At 43.7% G+C, this 21,673-nt stretch overlaps 1 protein-coding gene across 8 annotated transcripts; it reads left to right on the top strand.

Moving 5' to 3' along the window:
• The first annotated feature begins 1,104 nt into the window (after positions 1 to 1,104).
• Positions 1,105 to 11,317, top strand: LOC110837833 (kelch domain-containing protein 2-like). Of its 8 annotated transcripts, none has more exons than XR_015536421.1 (11): positions 1,105 to 1,542; positions 2,784 to 2,875; positions 3,294 to 3,382; positions 3,679 to 3,832; positions 4,043 to 4,259; positions 4,457 to 4,542; positions 4,827 to 4,942; positions 7,176 to 7,360; positions 9,103 to 9,155; positions 9,782 to 9,941; positions 11,050 to 11,317. XR_015536421.1 is itself a non-coding variant. In XM_087353601.1 (10 exons), the coding sequence occupies exons 1-10, from the start codon at positions 1,441 to 1,443 to the stop codon at positions 9,888 to 9,890; spliced, it is 1,203 nt and encodes a 400-aa protein (XP_087209727.1). In that variant the 5' UTR covers positions 1,105 to 1,440; the 3' UTR covers positions 9,891 to 11,317. The 8 variants fall into 8 exon arrangements, 3 of the variants coding, with proteins under 3 accessions (XP_087209727.1, XP_087209741.1, XP_087209734.1); XR_015536430.1 differs by having other exon boundaries at positions 10,840 to 11,317; XR_015536441.1 differs by lacking the exon at positions 11,050 to 11,317 and adding an exon at positions 6,394 to 6,560 and having other exon boundaries at positions 1,106 to 1,542; positions 9,782 to 9,869.
• The last annotated feature ends 10,356 nt before the right edge of the window (positions 11,318 to 21,673 follow it).

The following is a 21,673-nucleotide window of genomic DNA, read 5'->3' as shown; positions in this document are numbered from 1 at the left end:
GAGGTCTTGTGTTTGGGTGCCCATGTTCATTCCAGCCTAACACTACAATCAGTCCAGTTCCCTTATCGAACCCTGGTTTTCATATTATTGACTGTAATGCAGCATATAATTAAAGTAAAGATGTGGACTGAGGCCATAGTAAGAGTTTCCAGGTTGGGAGAAAGTGTTATGTTGAACTGCAAAATTACTAATAGAAAGAAGCGTGGACCATAGGGATGCGCTGTACAGTCTGAGGTAAAGGTAATATATCCAAATAAACATGCTCTTTATGGCAGACACGGTTTGGTCGCAAGTTATTTGTCTAATAATATTACATTTATAAAAGTACTGTTTGCATCTGTAGCAGAAAATTTTGCATATAAAACTAGTTGTGTATCGAGAATTTTAATGGCGCGCAATGAAAAAATTGAGATAGAAACTCAGAACATCAGTAGTGGACAATGCTATGAAGAAATACGGTGATGTTGCCATTGGCTTCAGTCCAGTATCATGCGGAATATTTCTGCCTTTACGCTGTGTAGTCTTTGAGAATATCATTGAAATTTCTGCTGTCAGAACCTCAAAAAAGTCTGTTCTGCCCATTCTCACTGTCTATAGCTTAATTTTAAGGAAATTACTTGGTATGGATGTACATAGCATCATAACAGGAGAAAGGTATCAAACATTGATGTGATTTTTATCAACTCACTTTATATTTATTGTTTTTATAAAAGTTTGCATTATTTGCATGTATTTCTTTGCAATCTGTTTTTGTACAGGTCTCACATAGTGCTCAGAAGAATATTTGGTTCCAAGAGGGATGATATGACAGGAACATACTAATTTATACTCTAATTAATATTATTATGATGTTCAATTCAAGGAGTGTGAGATTGGAAGGGCATGTAGCACAGTTGATAATGAGAAATGTAAGGAATATTTTGGTTGGAAAGCTTGAAGGGAAGAGAACACTTGAAAAACCTAGGTGCAGATGGAAAAATAGTATTAAGATTGAATCTATGGGAAATATGTTAGGAGGGTGAAGCAGATTCATCTAGATATTGCGTTCCAGTTTTTCATACCTATGATAATAGAAGTTGAATTCTAGAAATCGCCCACTGTGACTTCATTACTGCCAACATGTGTTTGTTGGTAGCGTGACAGAGTAGTAGTTGAAATATTCAAATATGAGTTTATTGCCGTTTTTCATTACATGACAAATAAGTTAATCTGATTCTTGGTGATCCCTATATTAATAGTTGCGTGTTGTTAAACATGGAGACTTAGCTAATACTCTACGTCGACGTTGTGTTTATTTGGCTGCTTGGATGGCAGCATAATTCTCACGTTGCGACTTTGTCCACCAATAACACTAAAGTTTCATACCTATATGATTGTTGTTTGTGATTGTGTTTGTTAGTGGTTTTCGTATCCCTATAATTTATATTGATACTTTTCTGGATGGCACAAGACTTCATTTCAATGAATGAGAGAATTAATCGAAGAAGTGGGCACATAGCTGTAGTATATGGAGACTGGATGATTGTTTGGGGCGGTTATGTGGTAAATATAGTTACTGGTATTTTCCCTCGTCTTCTTTGTAATGTAAGACCCTTTTAGCATTACTTAACCTCACTTCTATAATTTGTTTCCCCACAAATTATGCCATTGATAATTTTTGTACATAGTTCCACGTTAAAACACATTTCCATCAAACCGATGATAAATGGGCTATGTGATCATGATGCCCAGCTATTAGTTATAAAAAACATAAACCATGTTTCTAACTTTCACAATTATGAGAAGTTAACCAGAGTGGTAAATGATGCCACTATAAATGAATTTATGAAATGTCTGGTTAGTGAAGATTGGGAATTATTATTAAGTGGTGGTATTGTGTATTCAGAGTTCAATTCTTTTATGAACATCATTTCAAGAATATTTGAATAAAGTGTCCCTATTAAAATGCAGAAAAAGTTGTTTTAAAGCACTGTGCATGCAATCGTAAGCCAGTACCTTATTTAATCAGCAGAGTCAGTAACAATCAACTTCTGAAAGAACACGATTGAAAATAATTGTGGTAGTGGCGGGTGTTAAAAGTAGTCTCTTGTAGAAAATTTTGTTGGAAATTTACCATACTTTCACTTGCAAGTGAATTTATACTCTCCTCAGTATCATTTGTGGTGGAAAACTTTGAAAAATTTCAAATAGATACTGATGTACACAATTTGAACACAATGTAAATATGACCTTCACATGACAAATACTAACTAACCTCACTAACTATCAAGAAGGAGTATGCTATACAGGTATCAAGTTATTCAGTAACCTTCCACCTACAATTAAATGTTAAAATCATGATGTAAAAGTATTCCAAGCCTGCATTAAAACATAATACCTTAACTTCATCCTACTTTATAGATAATTTTACCTGTGTTGAAAATTCTTAAGCTTTATGTATATCTATATGTGAAATAAGTTTTCTGTGTTTATATTATGACATGTTCTACATCCTCTGGTTTAACCCAAGGAAGGATGTGTGGAACATGAATAAACTCCTTCACATTTCATTCTTATAGTATAATTGAAGAAATGTAAGTGAGCTAATGCCTTTGGCCAGCAAAGTATTATATTCTTTTGGCGGGCTTCAGAGTAAAGTCGGCAGATGTGAAAATATTTTCATTGCTTATGAAAGCTTGTGGATTGTTACTGGATTATAAATTTTATTCCCATTAGCGTGACCCACATGACGTGACACGAGTTACATTGGATTTGCGCTCATTTTCTTGTGTTCTTGTCATCAGGACCATGAACAGCAAACTTCCACATCACAGATTCACACCCACTACCATCACACAGATGAGTTATGGATATATAATTGTTTGACAGAAGTTTGGTAAGTATGCGGCAATAACGTGTGGATTTTTTATCCGATTTTTGTTTCTGTTGAGCATTATCAGCTATGCATGACTTCATATGCTTGATCCAACAGGTTTATGCATTGCAGTAGCATATTTCTAAACCCTTAAGCCTTGTAGTTAAATTCTGGCCACTAGGCCTTTAGTTTGGTGGTTGAAATAACCTTTACCCCTACAGCAACGGTCTGCTATTTCTGCCGATCCTAAAGCAAGTGTTGTAGAACAAAGAGACGCTATGTGAGGACATCAACTGGTGATGACTTTGTGCATGGCCCAAGAAATTTGGGTTGAATTATACAATTTTAGTGAATTTGTTTACTCATTCATATTCATGTTGTGTTTTGTAGCTCTTGTTTGCTTGAATTTGTCAACTTTTTTTACGTTGTTTTTGCACAGGGAAAGGATTCTAACAAAAGGAGACATTCCACACAGAAATTCAGGATCATGTGGTCTGTTGCATGAAGACTTTCTCTATATATTTGGAGGTTAGTATTCTGCAGGAGAGAGGAAAAAGTGCTGTAAAACCGAAAAACGTGAGTTTGAAGAATGGCTTAAAGCATCGATGTTGATCTTCTGGGTTGTAACACCGTTTTAAAGGAACATCCTGCCAGGATCTTTACCCCTGAAGAGTGACAGTAACGCCTTTACCCCTATGAGAACCTCAAATTGCATAAGACAATAAAAAAGAATAAACATGAATTTACTTCTCATGTTCTTTGTGGAAATTGTATAGAATTATCATGTAACTGCAAGATAAGGAAACATGGATTGAACTTTCTAGGATTTCACGGGATGGATAATGCGGGATCGGTGAATGGCAACAGTAACTACCTTTTTAGACTAGACCTCACGACCATGACATGGGAGTGGCTGCACCCGACCGGTAACCAGCCGGCTCCTTGCGACAAACTTGCTGGATGGGTGTATGACGATAAGTAAGTCTTTTATAGGTTTTCTGGACACATTCAGGCAACTGCAAGTTAGGATAGTGCCTAAAAATGGGTGACACATAACTGCCTTCTTTCACACCCTCTGCGGTTCGTAATTATCCTCATAGTCTCTCACTCAGCGCTATGTAACGTATATTATTTATAATACTTTTTGCTGTGTCATCCTGTAGTCAACTGAATTGTTGTATTTTGCAGGTTGTACTTTTTTGGTGGTTTCGGCCCACAACCAGAATTTGGTGTCCCATTTCAGCATGTAATTGATCCTAGTACGGAGCCATCGGGTTGGCCCCGAGGCTGGAACAATCAGCTAGTAGTGTACAACCCTGTCAATAACAGCTGGGAATGGCCGAAAGTGCAAGGACCCACCCCTTCGCCTCGTGCAGCCCACGCAGCTGACATCTCGGGGCACAAGGTTGGGCAACCTTGCTTTTGAATTCAGCGTTCTGACTGAAAAACCAATACCGTTATAAACTGGATTGAACTGGCACATGGTATCTGTTTTGGAGCATGTGCACTTTATTTTAAAATGCGCTGCTTTTTGTGTTCGGAATGTAAATCGACTCGCTAGTGCTATTGTGTGAGACTCGGATAATAATGCGTTTGTTTCAGGTTTATGTGTTTGGTGGTCGCATTGGCAACACACGGAACAACGATCTGCACTGTCTCGACATGGACAGTATGATGTGGAGTGGCAAGTACGACTGATAATTCTCATAATTAAGTCTTAAAAAATACTTTTGTGTTGTCCGTGCGCAGAATATATGAGATTAATCAAATATGGCCACATGTTCCATCTTTGAAACATCCAGCTGATTTTATTTAAATTTTGTATCGAGGGTCTGCTTCAAAATTAATTTCATTTTGGTACAAAATTATCATAATTTGCTTGAGGACTCTAAATCATACTTTATTGATTTTCTCAAAAATGTTTCGTTGTGCAAGAATTAGGTCTGTATGCTTCCGTTTGTTTGTTGAACAGTTTGACGCATCCGTTCGAGCTGAATCCCGAAGGCAGGTCGTGGCACAGTCTTACATTTATAACAGACACGCGAGCCATTGTGTATGGAGGTCTCAATCAGTACAATATTGTTCTTAGTAAGTACAAATGCTTGTTTGGATTGTTCAGTAGAAAGGAAGAATATAAATGAATATGAAACACACGTGCAACTGAAACCCAGATATAAACCACGTTTGCCCCGAGATAATGTGCACTTTTTAAAAAAAAAATTATTACTCCAGTCCCTGAGAAATTGGTCGCACGTGTTCAATTCTGTTGGGCGTCCTGCTTGAAGCTCCATCGGACGTATAGCTGTTTATTGAAATTAATTTAATAAAATTACTGTTCTGTTAAGAATGACGATGACCCATGTTTGAATCACCATTAAGCCTCAAATCTAATTCTGTTTTGGTCCTATATGCCTTCTATTTTACTCAAAGCTCAAATCAGACTTAATTGTTCTTTTCATAAATTGTAATACCCATTACCTAATACCAGTTGTCAGTACATCCGATAAATTATAGATCTCTTGACTTGAAGCGTTTGTTTTGGCAGGTTTCTTTCATTGCTGTCAATTTTTAACAAAATGAAAATAAAACTAACTGTGGAGTCTTTGTAGTGTGATTTTCTTTGCAAAATTCTATCTGCAGTAAGTAAACATCAGGACCAGTGAGATATGCAAATCTTCTTCTATGGCTCTCCGGTCCGTATTCTCCTCTTCCATTCGGTCCTCTGTTAGGTCCGTCTGTCCGAGGCTTTGATCGAGGCTTCGAAACATCTTCCTTTTTACGGTGCAAGGTTGTTAGCCTTGTGACCAACCCCCAACCTGGAGGACCAGGGTACCTGTCTTAGTCTGACCTCTCCCCCTCGACCAACCCTACCAGTAGCTCTTGGGGTCACTGAGGTACTCAAGCCCCACCACCACGACAAGGTGCGGGTACCATTAAGTGGGGAAATATGCAAATAGGAAGTAATATTTCCAATCTTGTTTGTCTGTTTGTAGGGGTTGAAGCAAGTCAGCGTCTTTGACCCTGTATGTCCGCATCCAACCTAAGCTTAAAAATAAATAGTAAGCTGTGACTGAACATCATAGACAGTTCTGCCAGTGTTTTCTTACAGTCTTTTGAAACAGTTCTGAAAACCGCCACGTGCAGTCTCCCGCAGTACCGTGTTTGCTGGAGCACGCAGTCTGTGCTATAGGTTGATTTTCTCCCTGTTCTTTGCAATTGCCTCGTTCCTGTCATTGTGTCCTCAGACATAAATTTATGGTTGTGTGATTTCACCAATTTTTCAGAATGCTGTTTGTGCGTGCGTGCGCACACACTGCCTCTGTTCTGGATGTGGTGGCAGAGAAAGAATTGTCTATGCACTGCAGAGTAATATTTGGACAGCATATGCGATAAAAAAATAAAATTTGATGATTGTGCCAGGGTCAGACATTTGAGCGCCAATGTCCTAGCTGTGTCTTAATGTAAATGTTAAGAAATTTTAATATCTTGTTGCATTCACTATTGTAAACAGAGATTTTGATGATTTGAATGTTCGCAAGGTGATTGCTGGCTCCTGGATGTAGCGTCCAAGACTCGCTGGTATAGATTCCCGTATCAACGCTCGAAGCCTCGGCTGTGGCACAAAGCACAGTATGTTCCTACGTGTGGGGAGCTCCTAATTGTCGGTGGACACAGAGCGAACATCCTTGACCACACTGAATGCATAGTGAGTCTGATTGCTACCATCTTGCGTGTGGGACTGCGTTCGTATTTTTGATGACGTGTCGATTTTTGTCGGAGAACATACCAGTATGTTTTTTCCCATTAGGACACATCATTAATACCCCATGTAATTGATCTGGCGTCATATGGTCTTTTAACGACAGAATAAGCGCGGGATATTAAATGTGGACTCCGGCTCCTTTTCTGTTCCCATTTACACCCAAACTCTTCGGCTATGACGGTACGTCACCAGACCGTAGCTCGCCCTCACTGCCTAGGTGAGATTTGAGGTTCTCATGGTGGTGAAGATATGGATTGTGGTCATCTGCATCATCATGGCTCTAATAATAATAATAATATTAACATGAGGTTTCATGAAAACTCATTGATTGATTCACAGGTTAATAAGGGGGTGAGGCACATGGGCAGGTGGACTCCGAGTTTATGATACAGTAGGCGTGCCTTTCCTAATGAAATTAGTAAAATAGGACAAAAATAAATGGCAAAACTTTTGATAGAAAGTTTTTGACCGTTGCCAAATGTCTGTCTAGACGAGGTTCTTCGATTAAAGAAAAGTCCCAAGTAATACAACGTCAGTCGCTGTGATGTGATTCTCCAGATGACTGCTGGTTGCTCACTTTGCACAGTGAGGGCATGGACCACGAATGGCAGGAATTTGAGTTGTCGTACGACCACGGTGAGCCACGCTGCAGCCACACTGCATGTTTGTTCCCAGCAACGGGCGAACTTCTCATTCACTCGGGTTCCACCCAACCGTTTTATGAGACGAGGCTGAAACTCAAAGTAAATACACTTTGTATGTGTTAATTTCTCGGACAGGGTGACGAGATTTTGAAATTACTCGCTACTGGCAGATTACCGTTCATGATTATTTTCTGTTTTTAAAAGGTATTGACATAACCTTAATCGTGTAACTGCAGGGGATTTGAACTGCTAAAGTAAGTGGTGATGGCCAGACTTTAATTGTGAGTTTAATTGCTTAGGAGCGTGCTAATGTGATACGAGGTGAGTCATGGCCTTCTGAATTGCACATGAGCTGGTAAGCAGGAACTTGTGGTAAATAAATGTTAATGAGGGTTTAATATTTGTAAGGCTGTATCACTTGGACCTTTGGCACACACAATCTAAAATTCAAGTTCTTTTTTTTTTTTAAAGGTGACATGGTTTTATTAAGTCCGTTCGGTGGTCTCCCGTTGCATGTTGACGTTATCAGAGACGTTAATTTCAGTATGTCTGGTCACCCTTGTTTGAGTGTTGGTGTCAGCTGTTTGTATTGTAAGCATGCATGTGTATTTGCCGCCTTTATGGTGTTTGTCGAAGCTTTTTGCTTATATGTCTACTGGACTAACTGCACACAATACAAGAAGCCGCAGTGGTTATATTAGTCGCGAGTGTCTTGAGACTAAACAACTTCATCGCGCATAGTAATCATGGGTAGAGCTCTCGGTGCCTGCTGTTATTACTGCATCCATTTCAGCGTGAAGCCAAGCAAAACATACAAGACCTTTGTGTTTCTAAAACTGTGTCAACGTAACCTTCCACATTTGTACGGCCATATCCTCCAATATACAATTATATTCTGCACATTGATATTTTTAAACACTGTTTACAATGATCTGAGTCCCTCATGGATTAATCGCTGTCTCGCCGAGGTTCTATCGTGCTTAGCTTTGCAATATTAGATTTGTATTTGCAGTAAATAACATTGACGTCAGTGAGATATGCCAAATCACAAATTGTTCATTAGAAAAGCATGCATACTCTATTTGAGGGAGTCTTTCCGTCGTCAGTGTCTCGAGGATCGCAGCTGTGTTTTGCTAGGATTATATATTTTATTTACTTTGCCGTCATTCCGTATTGTCGTCTAAAGTCGTCGATATTGGTCGTGAGGTTTGTACCAATTTTCAGGTCCGCGTGGCGTCACGAACCACAATACCAACAGTGACATTTTCACTGTTGTGAGAACCTCAAGTCTCATCTGAGATTCTTTGGAAATTTCCCTTCTCAGAAGTCGGACTAATTTATGCTGGTTTTTATATGCGTCGAATTTTCTTGTTACTAATATGATAGTCGCATAAAATGTGTAATTTCAATACCGCCACCTGATTATTCTGTGAATATCAGCATTATCGTTACTGAAAACATACGTGTGTTTTGTACTACTGGTGATGTTGATGTGTTATCGTAGGGAAATATTTTTCTGTGTTTGGGTTCGTATGAGAAATATTCCCGCGTCCCCCTCCTAGCATGCTTAATTGAAAAGTATATCTAAGTTTTCAGTAACAGCAATAACGTTAGTTTTCGGCTGAATGAGTTTTATGTCAAAATTCTCCCTGTCCATTACATTAAATGGAAACTGTGCTGTCCGCTTTGAGATTTTTATGTGATTATGTGGAAAATACATCTTGATTTACATAACGCTGAAACTAGTGGCGGGTAAAAAGTAATATAGCCATGAAACAGTTAATGCGTCGAAGAGCGTTCTTGAATAAAATCGACATGTATTTAGTTATTTTATGTTGCAGGATCATGCGGAGGAACTCCTAGTCATCCACTTCACTCCAAAATCGCTACTGAGGTGAGTTCGATTTTTTTAAATGAATCTGAGATAAATGTTTACTAGACGTAGTGATTTGTTGGTCGTGAGTCCTGTTACGTAATCAGGGGGTTGCTGGTTTGATTTTTGCATCCTTCCCAATTCTCTGTCATCCTCTCATGTGTTGCTGCATATCCTGTAATGTTTGAGAAGTGCGTAATTTATTAAATTAATAAATAAATTAATGTGAACGGATGAAGAGATGGAATGTACTGGAGTTTCAAAGATATTTTTATCTGTGTTTTTTTGGTTATTAACAATTTGCCCTGCATTTTGTGCTCACTGATTTTTTTGTGTCTATTATCCTTTGTGTGCGCGTCATTTGTATTCTTCAAATCGAGAAGCTACGCGCTCATTGGGGGTGTTCAGGTGCCATTGCGCTGCTCGGGACTCGGGAGGATATGATGCGAATTGAACAGAATTTATACTGGACAAGCTGTTGGAATTGTCGGCATATGACAGAAATGACCCGAAACAGGTCGGGTGAACATTCGAACATTTTAGCGAACAAAATTAAAAACTGAACAGTTCCATGGAACTGTTGGGGGATTATATGATTTTTCTAATCTAAGTAAAACTGTATTTCGTCACGTAGTCTCCTTTCGCAGGCTGTGTCTCGATGTTGTCGTGACATACGAAAAGAAGCTTAGATCAGAATGGTGGTCGGTTCCCGCGAACCTGCAGAAGGTGCTCCGTGACCGGCTGCAACAGTTCTGACTACCTGACTGTATGTAGTCCATTCATCTTTGTAACGGACTTGCCCCACAGGTAAGCTCAAGTCGCAACACGCCATATTTAATGGTAACAAGCGAATTATTCCTCTGCCAGAACTTACAAAAGTGTTATCTCTTCTTAATTCTTTCTTTGCTTATTTTGAGTTCTGCATAGCGTTAAGTGACGGATTGTGAGGAAACACTCGTCGCTCATTTGAAGGCGCTGCCGTGTCATTTGAAGAACGTAGATTGAAGGTGAACATGGCCATGGTCTGGGATGCTGCACCGTGTATTCTGGTGGAAGTGAACGTGCGTTTCAGAGGCGTTTAGTGCCTCGGTCATCGGAGCGTTGAAAAATGGACGAGTGAACAGTCTTCTGTTTTCGTGCTTTGTTTACACAAAGCTGCACATAAAAATTAAGTTATGTTGTATAACTAAAAGTCAATACATAACTTTACTTACTTTACCATTAAGTAAAGCTACGTAATGACTTTTAGGGCCTCCCTAGCCAGATTGGTCGAGGGGGAGAGGTCAGACTAAGAGAGGTACCCTGGTCCTCCAGGTTGGGGGTTGGTCGCAAGGCTAACAACCTTGCACCGTAAAAAGGAAGATGTTTCGAGACCTTGATCAAAGCCTCGGACAGACGGACCTAACAGAGGACCGAATGGAAGAGGAGAATTGAGGAGGCCATGGACCGAATACGGACCGGAGAGCCATAGAAGAAGAAGAACTTAATTTACCACGGCAGTGGTTATAATATCACATGAATCCTGAAATCCATAAACAGGAAATTATGAACAGCCAACCAACATTGTTTATTATATGCATGTAATATAATTGGGTGTGGTAAGAGGATGATGAGAAATGATATTGAAAATATAAGAGAATAAAATGATGATGGTGAAAAGAATTAGATGTTACATTGGAAATCATATGGCTTTTTACTGTTTCAGGATGGTGGACCGAAGTTTATATTGAGATCGTGAAGCCTCTCAAAATTTCCTATTTGTTTGTTAATTTTGTTTTATTATTAATATCGAGTGTAAAATTGAATTTATTGGTGTATCAACTGAGATGGCTTATGTATTTTCCTTATCCAAACAAATCTGGTGATGATATTTGACATTAATTGTGCTCACTTTGTCTTGTATATCTTCTTACAGCATGCGGATGGGCACTAAACACTCCGTTATATAAATGCTGCTGTCATTTGAACGTGTGGTGCCAATGAAAGATCGCATAAATGTGTCGACGTTACCCTACTCTTAAAACTTTGTTTTATATTCTAAAGTTAATTTTTTGTGCGTACATGATACTGTAATATTTTATTTCTGAAATTATTTCCTATTGACGTTTGTTTTTCAAAGCACTGTGTATAGTTAAGATGTGGCGCATTGTGATGTAAATAAAGTTACAAATATATAATTACTAGATTGTGCAGTTTATGTTTGTGATAACAAGAATCATTAAGCAGCCTTGAATTTAAATTTGCACATGTCCCTGCTTATTTAGTTACTTATCTAAAATTTATTCATGTGACGCCAACTTGTGGACCTCCAGGGGTCCACGAATCTCTAATTGATGAACAGCAGTTATCAAAGTTATAATGAATCGATAACATCGAACATGAATATATTTAAAACTTATATTTTAAGTGTATCTCAAGGTCATGAATAGTGGCACAGGATTGTCAGCCCCCAAGCCCTTCATTTCTAAATGTATTCCCCAGTTTTTTTTAAGGGCTGGTTTTTGCGTTCGTCTGTGTGTATTTATGATGTTATTTAATGAAGTTCTTTAGACATTTCGAAAAAATACGGTATTCCGAGCGGTGCAAGGATCTACCGGAAGTACACTGCATCACGGTAATTCACGTCGTTTTGAAACGAACTTGCATTAGGTCACTGAGTTGAAGCCAATGTAGTACAAGATGCATTTACCTTCCAGCTCTTTTGTACGGATTTCCTCTACACGCAAAGGTAAGGAAGGTCAGTCAGCGAGAAGAGAGAAAACAAGGAGGAAGAAGAATTGCCTGCTGTTATTCGTTTGTCTCGGTCGGGAGGATGACGGTTGTTCTGCGAGTAGCAGTTTGCAGCGCCAGCGTCATCGGACGGAATTAATTGCTGTCACTAGTATCATGGTGTGTAAAAATATGCAAGCGAGAAGAAACATGTATTAACACGAATGAATGACTTGATTTGGTGCTTAAATAATACGTAATGCTTATTGGTGTCTAAACATGGTTCCTAATCAGAACGAATGTTGGTTATTGTTGCGTTCTTGATAACTGTAAGCCTTAACACTTCTAATAGAATGTACTGCGAAGTGTTTAGTGGGTGTTTAGGCAAATTTTTTACTGCCCGAATGCACGTTAATTTAGTAACTGCGTGCTATAAAACTGGCTTGTTTATGTGTTACTGGCAGGAAGGTTAAGCAGTGTGTATGACGTAATAATTGTAACCTCCAGAATTAAGTGAATTGTGTATAGCATTCGCGTAGTTTCAGGAAAGTGAACGATGGTTTTCTGACGTGTGTAACACTGCTATTCGAAATCGTATACGTGATGAGATGTAGCAGATAAAACGAGTGTATTTTCTTTTCAGACGAAACTTCCGTAATTAAGTGAATGGAGATACATTCCTACATAATAACTTCCCAGTTACGTTCATTGTGCTGCATTGTGTTAGTCACATTTGCGGAGGAGTCTGTTACGGTGTTGTACCAGAGCCGGATGCTTACAGCTTCAGTGGCGTCTGTCGCCATGAGATGTGTGCAGGTATGAAGACGCAGGTTTTTTGTATTTCTGTGTGATTGTCTTGTAGTAATAGATTCTAGAGTCTATTCGCCATGTCTAGTAATTCTTAGTTTGCCCTCGCAATAATAGAAACACAAAAGTAAGGTGCTGTGAAGATCTATGGGGGAGTGAACGTGTTGTGCGACGCATTTTTAATATTAGGCGTGAGTGGTCAGCTTTGCCCCTGGAGAAAGCGTCATGTTAAAAATTACGTAGCCCGGAAATTTTAATACTAGGGTTTATGAGTATGCTTTACTTCTAGTGCAAATTCGTCGGTCTTTCAATCAGTTTTCGCAACAACAAAAGACTGTCGAGTCCCGCAGAGCGTTATCCGGAAGTCTAATGCTGAAGGTGATATTTAAAATGAGTTTGAAGTTGTTTACTTGGCTCTCGCGGGTTGAAGTCCTCACTACCTGGAGTAGCACACCCTAAATCCGCCCACCTGTCCGGGTTACGGGGAAGAAGACCCTCACTGTTGTTATCGCCACTGTTAGAACAAGAGTGGCACAAGGCACGACGCTGTTTCAGCTGCAAATATTACGTTGTGTCATTAAGATGGGAAAGTGATCTTGAATTGTTATCGGAGAGGATGATGATACTGTATTCACCTGGAGTTACTGAGAAGAACCACGAGAAACTCTAATGGTATAGACGTTCCTGATGAAGCTTACAGTACACACAACTGTGACTTCGTCGGTTGCTTTGTATGGGTGTGAAACTTGGTCTTTGATTGGGAAGAACACAGATTGAGGGTGTTCGATAAGTGTACTGGGGAGAATATTCGGATAAAGAGGAACTTCATAATTTGTGCTCTTGTAGATGAAATACGATGAAAGAGTGACACGTTACAAGTTAATTTCATGCAAGTTACGTCATTCGCTTGTATTTTTTTTTCCACTCTGTTAACTTTTGTACAGACTCGCGACTCAGCTGTACAGTTGAACGGTCCAAGTGTTCAGCTTCTAAATAAGTTGAACACACAACAAGTAGTTTCGTGCCCAGCGGACTGGCGTGGGAAAGACAAATACTGTGAATGTGGGGCTAAGTCCAGTGGACTGTCTGGGTTTTACTTCTTCACCTCCCTTCTCTGCTGATCTATTAGATCTGATGATTATTTAATTAACCCTTTAAAGCCTGATGGTAACGCCTTCTTTAACACGCAGTTACCTTGTATTCATTTGTTTCGTATGATTCTCAGAATAAACATCGATTAATTTCCTTAAACAGCGTTAACCAGTGGATATTTGCAATGGTGAAGTGTGGTGTTTTCTTCGCGGTACGGACTGAATTCTTAAGTTTCATTTGAAAGAGCTTCGGCTCCAAAGGTTAATTAGCGTTTTAGTCGTATTATTTCCTTAAACAAGGTTAACCACTTGGTCTTTGCAATGGTGGAGTGTGGTGTTTTCTTCGCGGTACGGACTGATTTATTAAATAATAATTAGACGAGCTTCGGTTTTAAGGATAGAACGCAGGAGTTCATATAAAAGCAGTGGAGTTGAGCTTTTGTGCTGGTAAAACGTTTTAGAAAATAGAAAGTGCTTATCTTATATAAGAATTATTAAGAAATCTGTGACGTGGACGTCGTGGTCTCTTACAATTGAACAAAGTTTGAGAAATCTGTGACGTGGACGTCGTGGTCTCTTACAATTGAACAAAGTTTGAGAGACATGGAAGGAGGTGAGCTGGCCTTTCTGAAGGCCCACCTGCCTGAAGTGTTCCAACAGGTCCAGAAGCAGATCCTGGACGCCATCGCGGCGGAAAAGCAAAGACAGCGGGCAGCAGTGGCAGCAGCATTAAATACAGCAGCTACGACCGTGGTCGGAGGGCCTACTCGAGCCAACACTGGCAAGAGGAAAGCCAAAGAGTTGGACTTGTCCAATTCGAGCGGTTCGTTGGAACCCGCATCCAGGCGCCCGACGCCCGGGCCACTGTCCGGAGCCCAGTCACCTTCTCTGCCGGCACCGGCAAAAGTTCATCGGCCCGATGGACCGTCGGTAGCAGCAACATCATCCACCGCTTCCATGAGCAGGACAGTGCAGCCCTCAGCCAAGGGACCCGGCTCCCAGCCGGGACCCTCTTCCTCGATGGAGGTGACTGGGGACCTGTCCGGGCCGCTCACTGGTGTGTCATCTGACGCCGCTTCTTCTTCCAACGCTCAAGTGGACAAAACGGCTCCGGGGGAGCGCCGTAACAAAACCCCGGTGTACGTCTCTGGGGTGAAGGACGTACGCAGCTTCCTGCATAGGATTCGCGCGGAGTTGGCCTGCGGGATCGTGGCGCAGATGAAGGGAGACCTTCTGGCTCTTGTGCCTGAGACCGCCGACGGGTTCCGGGCCACCGTCAGGGTCCTGCGGTCCCTCGATGAGGGCGAGGGTGTGAGTTTTCACACATTCTCCCTCCCTGAGGATCGGTGCGTGCGCCTGCTGATTAAAAACCTGGGAGTGCGCATGCCTGAGGCCGAGGTACGCGAGGAGCTGGCCGCCATGCACATTGCTGTGCAGGGGGTCATGCAACTGCGATCGAGGCGCCGGGCCATGGACCAGGACGGTGACCGTCCCCTTACGCCACACTTTATAGTGTCGATAGCACGAGGCCCCGACGTGGCGAAAGTGCGTTCCCTTACTGAGATCTGCGGTCTGCGGGTCAAGGTAGAAACATATGTTGCACCAAAGGGGCCCATGCAGTGTAAACGGTGCCAACGCTTCGGGCACACGCAGCGGAACTGCGGTTATGCACCCAGGTGCGTGGCCTGCGGGGACGCTCACCCATCCGGGTCGTGTGCCACCCCCAAGCAACAACTTAAGTGCTGCAGCTGCGGAGGCAACCACACTGCGAACTATAGAGGTTGCAGTAAGTGGAAGGAAGCCAAGACGGCCGCTGCACAGCGTGCGAAAGGGGATCGCGGCCGAAAGGACGACGTCTCCACGCGCCTGCCAGCGCCCAAATCGGCGCTAGCTAAGCCTTCCCTCGAGCAGGAGAACTTGGGCCCTGGGTGGAACCACGTGGTCCGTGGTGGCCGCGTCGTCAAGGCTGCGGCTATGAAGAACCCCGCCCCAACGCCAACTGGAGCCATTGTACAGACTGAGCGGCAGACTATCCCCAAGGGCGGCCGTGCCAAGCCCGCTCGTCCTGTGGCGCCGGTGGCAAATCCCACAGCACCTGCTCTCAAGAAGACTGACCCCACCCCACCCAAGGGTCAATCACCGCTCCAGGACATCTCAGATATCCTGGAAACCCTCTCACCACGGGTCTGCATTGAGTTGACACGACGTCTCCTCGCCGCGATCCATTCACTCCCCCCCGGGGGGTCTCGTCCGCGAGCCCTCCTCAAAACCGTTCTCCTCTTCATGGCCGACAATGACTGCACGGCCTAGAGGACACGGTAGCAAGGCCTTGCGGCTGGCTTACTGGAACGCCGACGGTGTCCGCGACAGGAAGCTGGAGCTGGAGCAGTTCCTCGGTGACTACGGAGTCGATGTTTGCCTCCTGAACGAGACGCACCTCACGTCGGGTCGGGCCTTGAGGTTCGCGAACTACGTTTGCCACCGTACGGACCGCCCGACGCTAGGGGGTGGCACAGCGATCCTTGTCCGCAGGGGCATTGATCATTACCCTGTGCCGGTATCGGGTCTACAACAACTAGAAGCAACCGCCATTCACCTGGTACTGGCAACCAGGAAAGTCAAGCTAGTGGCGGCATACCTCGCACCCACCCGGCCATGGATAGAGTCGGACCTGACCGAGTGCTTGAGCGGGGGTTTCCCGGTCCTCTTGGCTGGTGACCTCAACGCGAAACACACGGACTGGAATTCTAGCCTTATCTCTACTAGGGGCTCGCTCCTGCGTGATTACGCCAACAGAAATTCCTGCTTCATCTACGGGCCGGATTCTCCAACCACGGCTCCCTACACACACAACGCCACACCTGACGTCCTTGATATTGTCCTCATCAAGGACTTCGTCCTACCGGTGCACCTGACTGTCTGCCCCGCACTCAGCTCAGATCACCTGCCCGTCCTCGTCGACACCACGTGCCGATCGTCCTTTCAAAACCTGCCTGATCGCCCGGACTTCGCGAGAATGGACTGGGCTGCATTCCAGGCTTGCCTCGAAAGCAGACTACCGGGGAACCCCGTGGTAAACGACGAGGAAGAAATTGACAAGTGCGTCGAGGAGCTGACCAGTGCTATCCTGGAAGCCACAGCAGCGTCCGCTCCCAAGCTTCGACCCCGCATTGACAGGCGACCGCTTCTACCCGCTAGTATTCGAGATGAAATACGCCTGAAGAACCGGCTGAGGAGGCGATGGCAGGTCACAAGAGACCCCGCTCTTAAGACCCAGGTCAATCGACTCCAGAGGTCGGTGACCTATCGTCTCAACGAGTGGCGGAACGAACAGTGGAGCGACACGCTCGAATCCTTGGACTGCGAGGACCAGTCGCTTTGGAAAATGACCAAGCGTGTGATGCGAGTCCCCACTCCGTCGCCCCCCTTCTTAGTGATGGGAGGACTGGCTCTCTCGAACCCCGAGAAGGCAGAAGCCCTAGCCGACAGCCTTGAGGTCCAGTTCCAGCCGGTAGACTACCCGTCGGACCTGACTACAATTGACATGGTTAACGAGGCGATGCGAGCATACGAGTATGCCCCTGTAAATGAACCAAAATTAACCAGTCCATCGGAGGTCGCCCAGGCCATCAAGGGACTCAAGCTTGGCAAGGCTCCGGGCCCCAACGGTATACCGAACAGGGTCCTGAAACATCTCCCACGACGCGCGGTAACCTTTCTCACGAAAGTGTTCAACGCGGTCCTTCGCAGGCAACACTTCCCCTCGGCATGGAAACACGCTCGAGTGGTGTCCATACTGAAGCCGGGGAAGGACCCCACGCTACCTTCTTCCTATAGACCCATCAGTCTTCTCGACACGGTCGGCAAACTCTGCGAGAAAATCCTACTAACGAGGGTCCTACACGAGGTCAGTGAACGCGGGCTGCTGCGCGACGAGCAGTTTGGGTTTCGACCCAGACACAGCACATCGTTACAGCTGGCTCGCCTCGTCGAAAGGGTCAACAGAAACCTTGATGAGAAGCGGCTAACCGGCGCGGTTTTCCTGGACGTGGCCAAAGCCTTCGACACAGTCTGGGTCCAAGGCCTCCTATACAAACTGACCGTCCTCAACTTCCCGTCGTACTTGGTAAAAACCATCTCTTCCTACCTCGCTGACCGGACATTCCAGACATCCTTCCAGTCGGCCATGTCCACACGTCGTACCATGCGGGCTGGAGTTGTGCAGGGCGGAATTCTCTCCCCTGTGCTCTTCAGTCTGTATGTCAACGACATACCCACACCGTCCCGCCACGTCGAGTTAGCACAATACGCGGACGACACGGCTCTAGTAGTCACGTCCCGTAGCCCAACGCTTCTCGTCAGGTATCTGGAGACCTACCTCAGTAGACTTGAGCTCTGGCTCAGGGCCTGGAGGATTGCTATCAACGTCTCGAAGAGCACCGCGGTTCTCTTCATTTCCGCGAGAAGACACATCCAACAGCCCCGAGCAGTGCAGTTCCTCGGACAGCCGATCCAATGGGTCAAAACAGCACAGTATCTGGGGGTCACCCTTGACGCCGGGCTTACTTGGTCGGCGCACGTCAACCAAGTGGGAAAGAAGGCAGCGCAACGATTAGGTGTGCTAGGCCCGCTTATCAATAGGAGAAGTGGCCTGTCAATCAGGAACGGTGTACTACTCTATAAGCAGCTCATCCGTCCCATAATGGATTACGCATGCCCGATCTGGAGGTCAGCTGCCCACAGCCACGTCCAGAAGCTGCAAGTTCTGCAATCCAAGTGTCTTCGAATTGTTACTAACGCGCCCTGGTACGTTAGTAACAGGCAAATACATGAGGATCTGGGGGTCCCTTTCTTTGCCGACCACATCAGAGCACTAACTGAGAGGTTTGACTCGAGGTTAGCTGGTGTGGGGAACCCCTTAGTTCGGCAACTCGGAAGACACTCGTGCCGAATGAGGGCTGCCAGAGTTCACCCAAGGGCAACCGAGGGCGACTGATGTTCAGCAGGCCAGCCGAAGCCATCCCCAAAAGACGGCCAAGTCAGCACAACGAGTGGTTAGACTACTCGGCTACCCTGACTGAGGTTTTCCGTGCTTTCCTCAGTTGTAAGGCGAATGCCAGGGTATAACTTAATAGGGGCACGGCCCGCCACCCTTCCCCCCGATCATGGAGGCCATCAGCTGAAGTGATCTTCCCCCCATGCCGCAGAGGCCTTCAGCCGAAACGGCCCCTCCCTCTCTGGGTTCATACCCCAGAGACCCAACCAACCAAATTCCTTCGACAACTTGCCTGACAGGATAACCTCCCATCAGCAGCAACAAATCCCAGTTTGAATGGTCGAGGCTCCCGCCACGACGAAACCCCGTTAGCGTTAGCAAAATTTCCGTTCTTATATTACGACCGTTTACCATTTCCAGCAATGCGTCTTGTGCGCAGGAATGGTTTCACCTAGGTAGGGACGATGCTTGCGCTTGCGCAGGCCTCTGCCCTCAGTTAGCTTCTTTGGTTTGGTTTTGGTTTCGGTTTTAAAGGGTTAAGAAGCAGATTAATTCTTGGCATAATACGGATTAATATCGACCGACGGAACTGCGTATCTGTGGTAACGAGAGAGATCCTATCGTGTAGAGCTTGTGGCTCGTGGTGACAGGCGCACAGATGGCTAGGGGCAGAGGCGATAAGCTTATTCGCCGGTCATTACGACTGTCACTTTTTCACGGACCAGCAGTTAGAAGGCGTCGTGAGAGCAGCCCGTTGTCCCCAAGGTCGCCTAGAGCAGTGGTATTCAACCTTTTTTGTTCGCGTACACCCAGATATAATTTCTCTTCAACTTTGTACCCCCAAAGTTGTTGGTGTATAATTCAAGTTATACGTAGTATATAATCTACATATAAAATAAATTAAATAAATTACATTACCGATTATTCACGTACCCCCTAAGATGTCTTCGCGTACCCCAGGTTGAATGCCACTGACCAAGAGTGCCTCATTATTCTGTGCTGAAACTTCGGCATTTCTCCTAAGTTTTGAAACTTTTTCGACTGACGTGTTTTTCTGTGATATATATTTTGACTGCAACTTCTGTTTCGTTTCCCCAGTGGTGCCTGGGATGTTGGAACACATTCTTTAAGCGGAAACCGGCTCACCTTGGCAGACACTTTGTGTTTGCTCTCAAACACAAAGTGGTCTTCCAACCAAACCGTGGCGTGTAGTCGTCTTCAGTTTTGAATGTTTTGAACATCCATATGGCGCGATTAAAGTCCATTCGCTGTTATTCTGGCCACGAAGTTTGGGCAGTAAATTGCCCGTTTCAGCCTTAAGATTTTAAGTCACTGAGCTGATGGTTAATGAAGAGATTTCCCGTCTTTTATTAAAGCAAAAGGTTCATTGCCGTGTTCGCAAGGTCCTCTCTTGATCTACACTCTCTCACCCTGTGCCATTAACATCCATTGTAAATCTATTTCCAGTTCTTTCAAATGGCCTTTTCTCTGCAGGATTCCAAAGCGATTTATTAATTATGCATTCCTCATCGCGTGCAAAATGACCTTACCGTATCATTCTCCTTGATTTGATTATCGTAATATTTAATAAGGAGAACAAATTAGGTAGCTTGTAGTGCTGAATATTCTCATCAATTTGTTCTCAGGCACTCCAAATCCGTATTCTTGCCCAAAGTGCACTCTTTATGGTCTGATCGTAGAGATTTCAAGGTTCTCGCTACTATGGTCTAGGGCAGGGGTGGCCAACCCAAATGATCTTTCGGGCCACTTTGGAAATGCATCATAACTCCGCGGGCCACATATAAAATTATATATCCCCATATTAGATTTAGATACACTATAGACATTTTTTTGGAGTGAAAAATTGAAACATAATGAGTTATTATTATTGTGTTTACTATTATTCTTACATGTAAACATAGATAATATAATAATAATGAATAAAACAGGCAATATCTGTCATATATTCGCAAGAATATTATTTTAAAATCAAAGTTAATTTTTTCTCATAATTTCGACAGATAATTTTTGAATATATGGATGCACAAATAATGTATTTTTTTAATACATTGGTTTTCACTACTTTGGCCATTATAAAATAAATATATTTTGTAAAAGTGTGATGAATCTCGCGGGCCGGAAAAATGTTCAAGGCGGGCCACATGCGGCCCGCGGGCCGCAGGTTGGCCACCCCTGGTCTAGGGTATAGCCGTCTTCTGCGTTTTTACTAGTGTCGTATGGAAGAAATGACCATAAGTCCAGAGGTGCCTAGTGCCTCCATCATCAGGGCGATAAAATCCCTGATGATGGAGGCGGTAAGCACCTGTGAAATGTCGGTCAGTACCACCATGGTACACGATTCAACATCCCAGATGTCAACCATGTTTAAGTGACAATCGAAGTCCCTACTTAAGTGGCTAGCGATCAGATGTTTAACTCTGCACCAGACCGAAGCCGTGCTCGGTGCAGGCCGACGTGGGATTCTCCGCATTCTTGAACGCAATTGACCGCATATTAACGGGACCAAGCCGTTGCGTTTGCTCGCTTGTTGTCCACACAACTGCAAAGGCGCATTCAGGGTACTGTTCTGTAAACATGATGTCACAGGACCAAATTAAACGCACGTACCTCGAAGTTGACATTTTATGACGTCATTACTGACACTTTTATATGAAAATAAAAATGCGTTGAGAAGAGAAAAAGTTATGAGTGTAAGTTATAGTTGCTGAATCAGGTAAAACCATAAGAAAAAAAATGATTACGTGGTGTACAACAAGTATCGATTTATTAATGTCACTGACGTCTTCCTTTCTGTCTACCCACTGTCCTTTCTCCGCTCTTTCCTTTGCTATTGCCTTTCTAGATTCCAGTGGCAGGCTTTTTTGAGTACTATGACGAACTTTTAGTTGTCGTAAGAGCAGAGTTTTTTTTTTTTA

Source organism: Zootermopsis nevadensis, unplaced genomic scaffold, assembly GCF_977971745.1.
Source record: "Zootermopsis nevadensis isolate Lab colony 2312 unplaced genomic scaffold, Znev_1.0 Znev_ptg000002l, whole genome shotgun sequence".
Taxonomy (NCBI): Eukaryota; Metazoa; Arthropoda; class Insecta; order Blattodea; family Termopsidae; genus Zootermopsis; species Zootermopsis nevadensis.
Note: the sequence above shows the minus strand (reverse complement) of the source record. Positions and strands in the feature narration are given on the sequence as shown.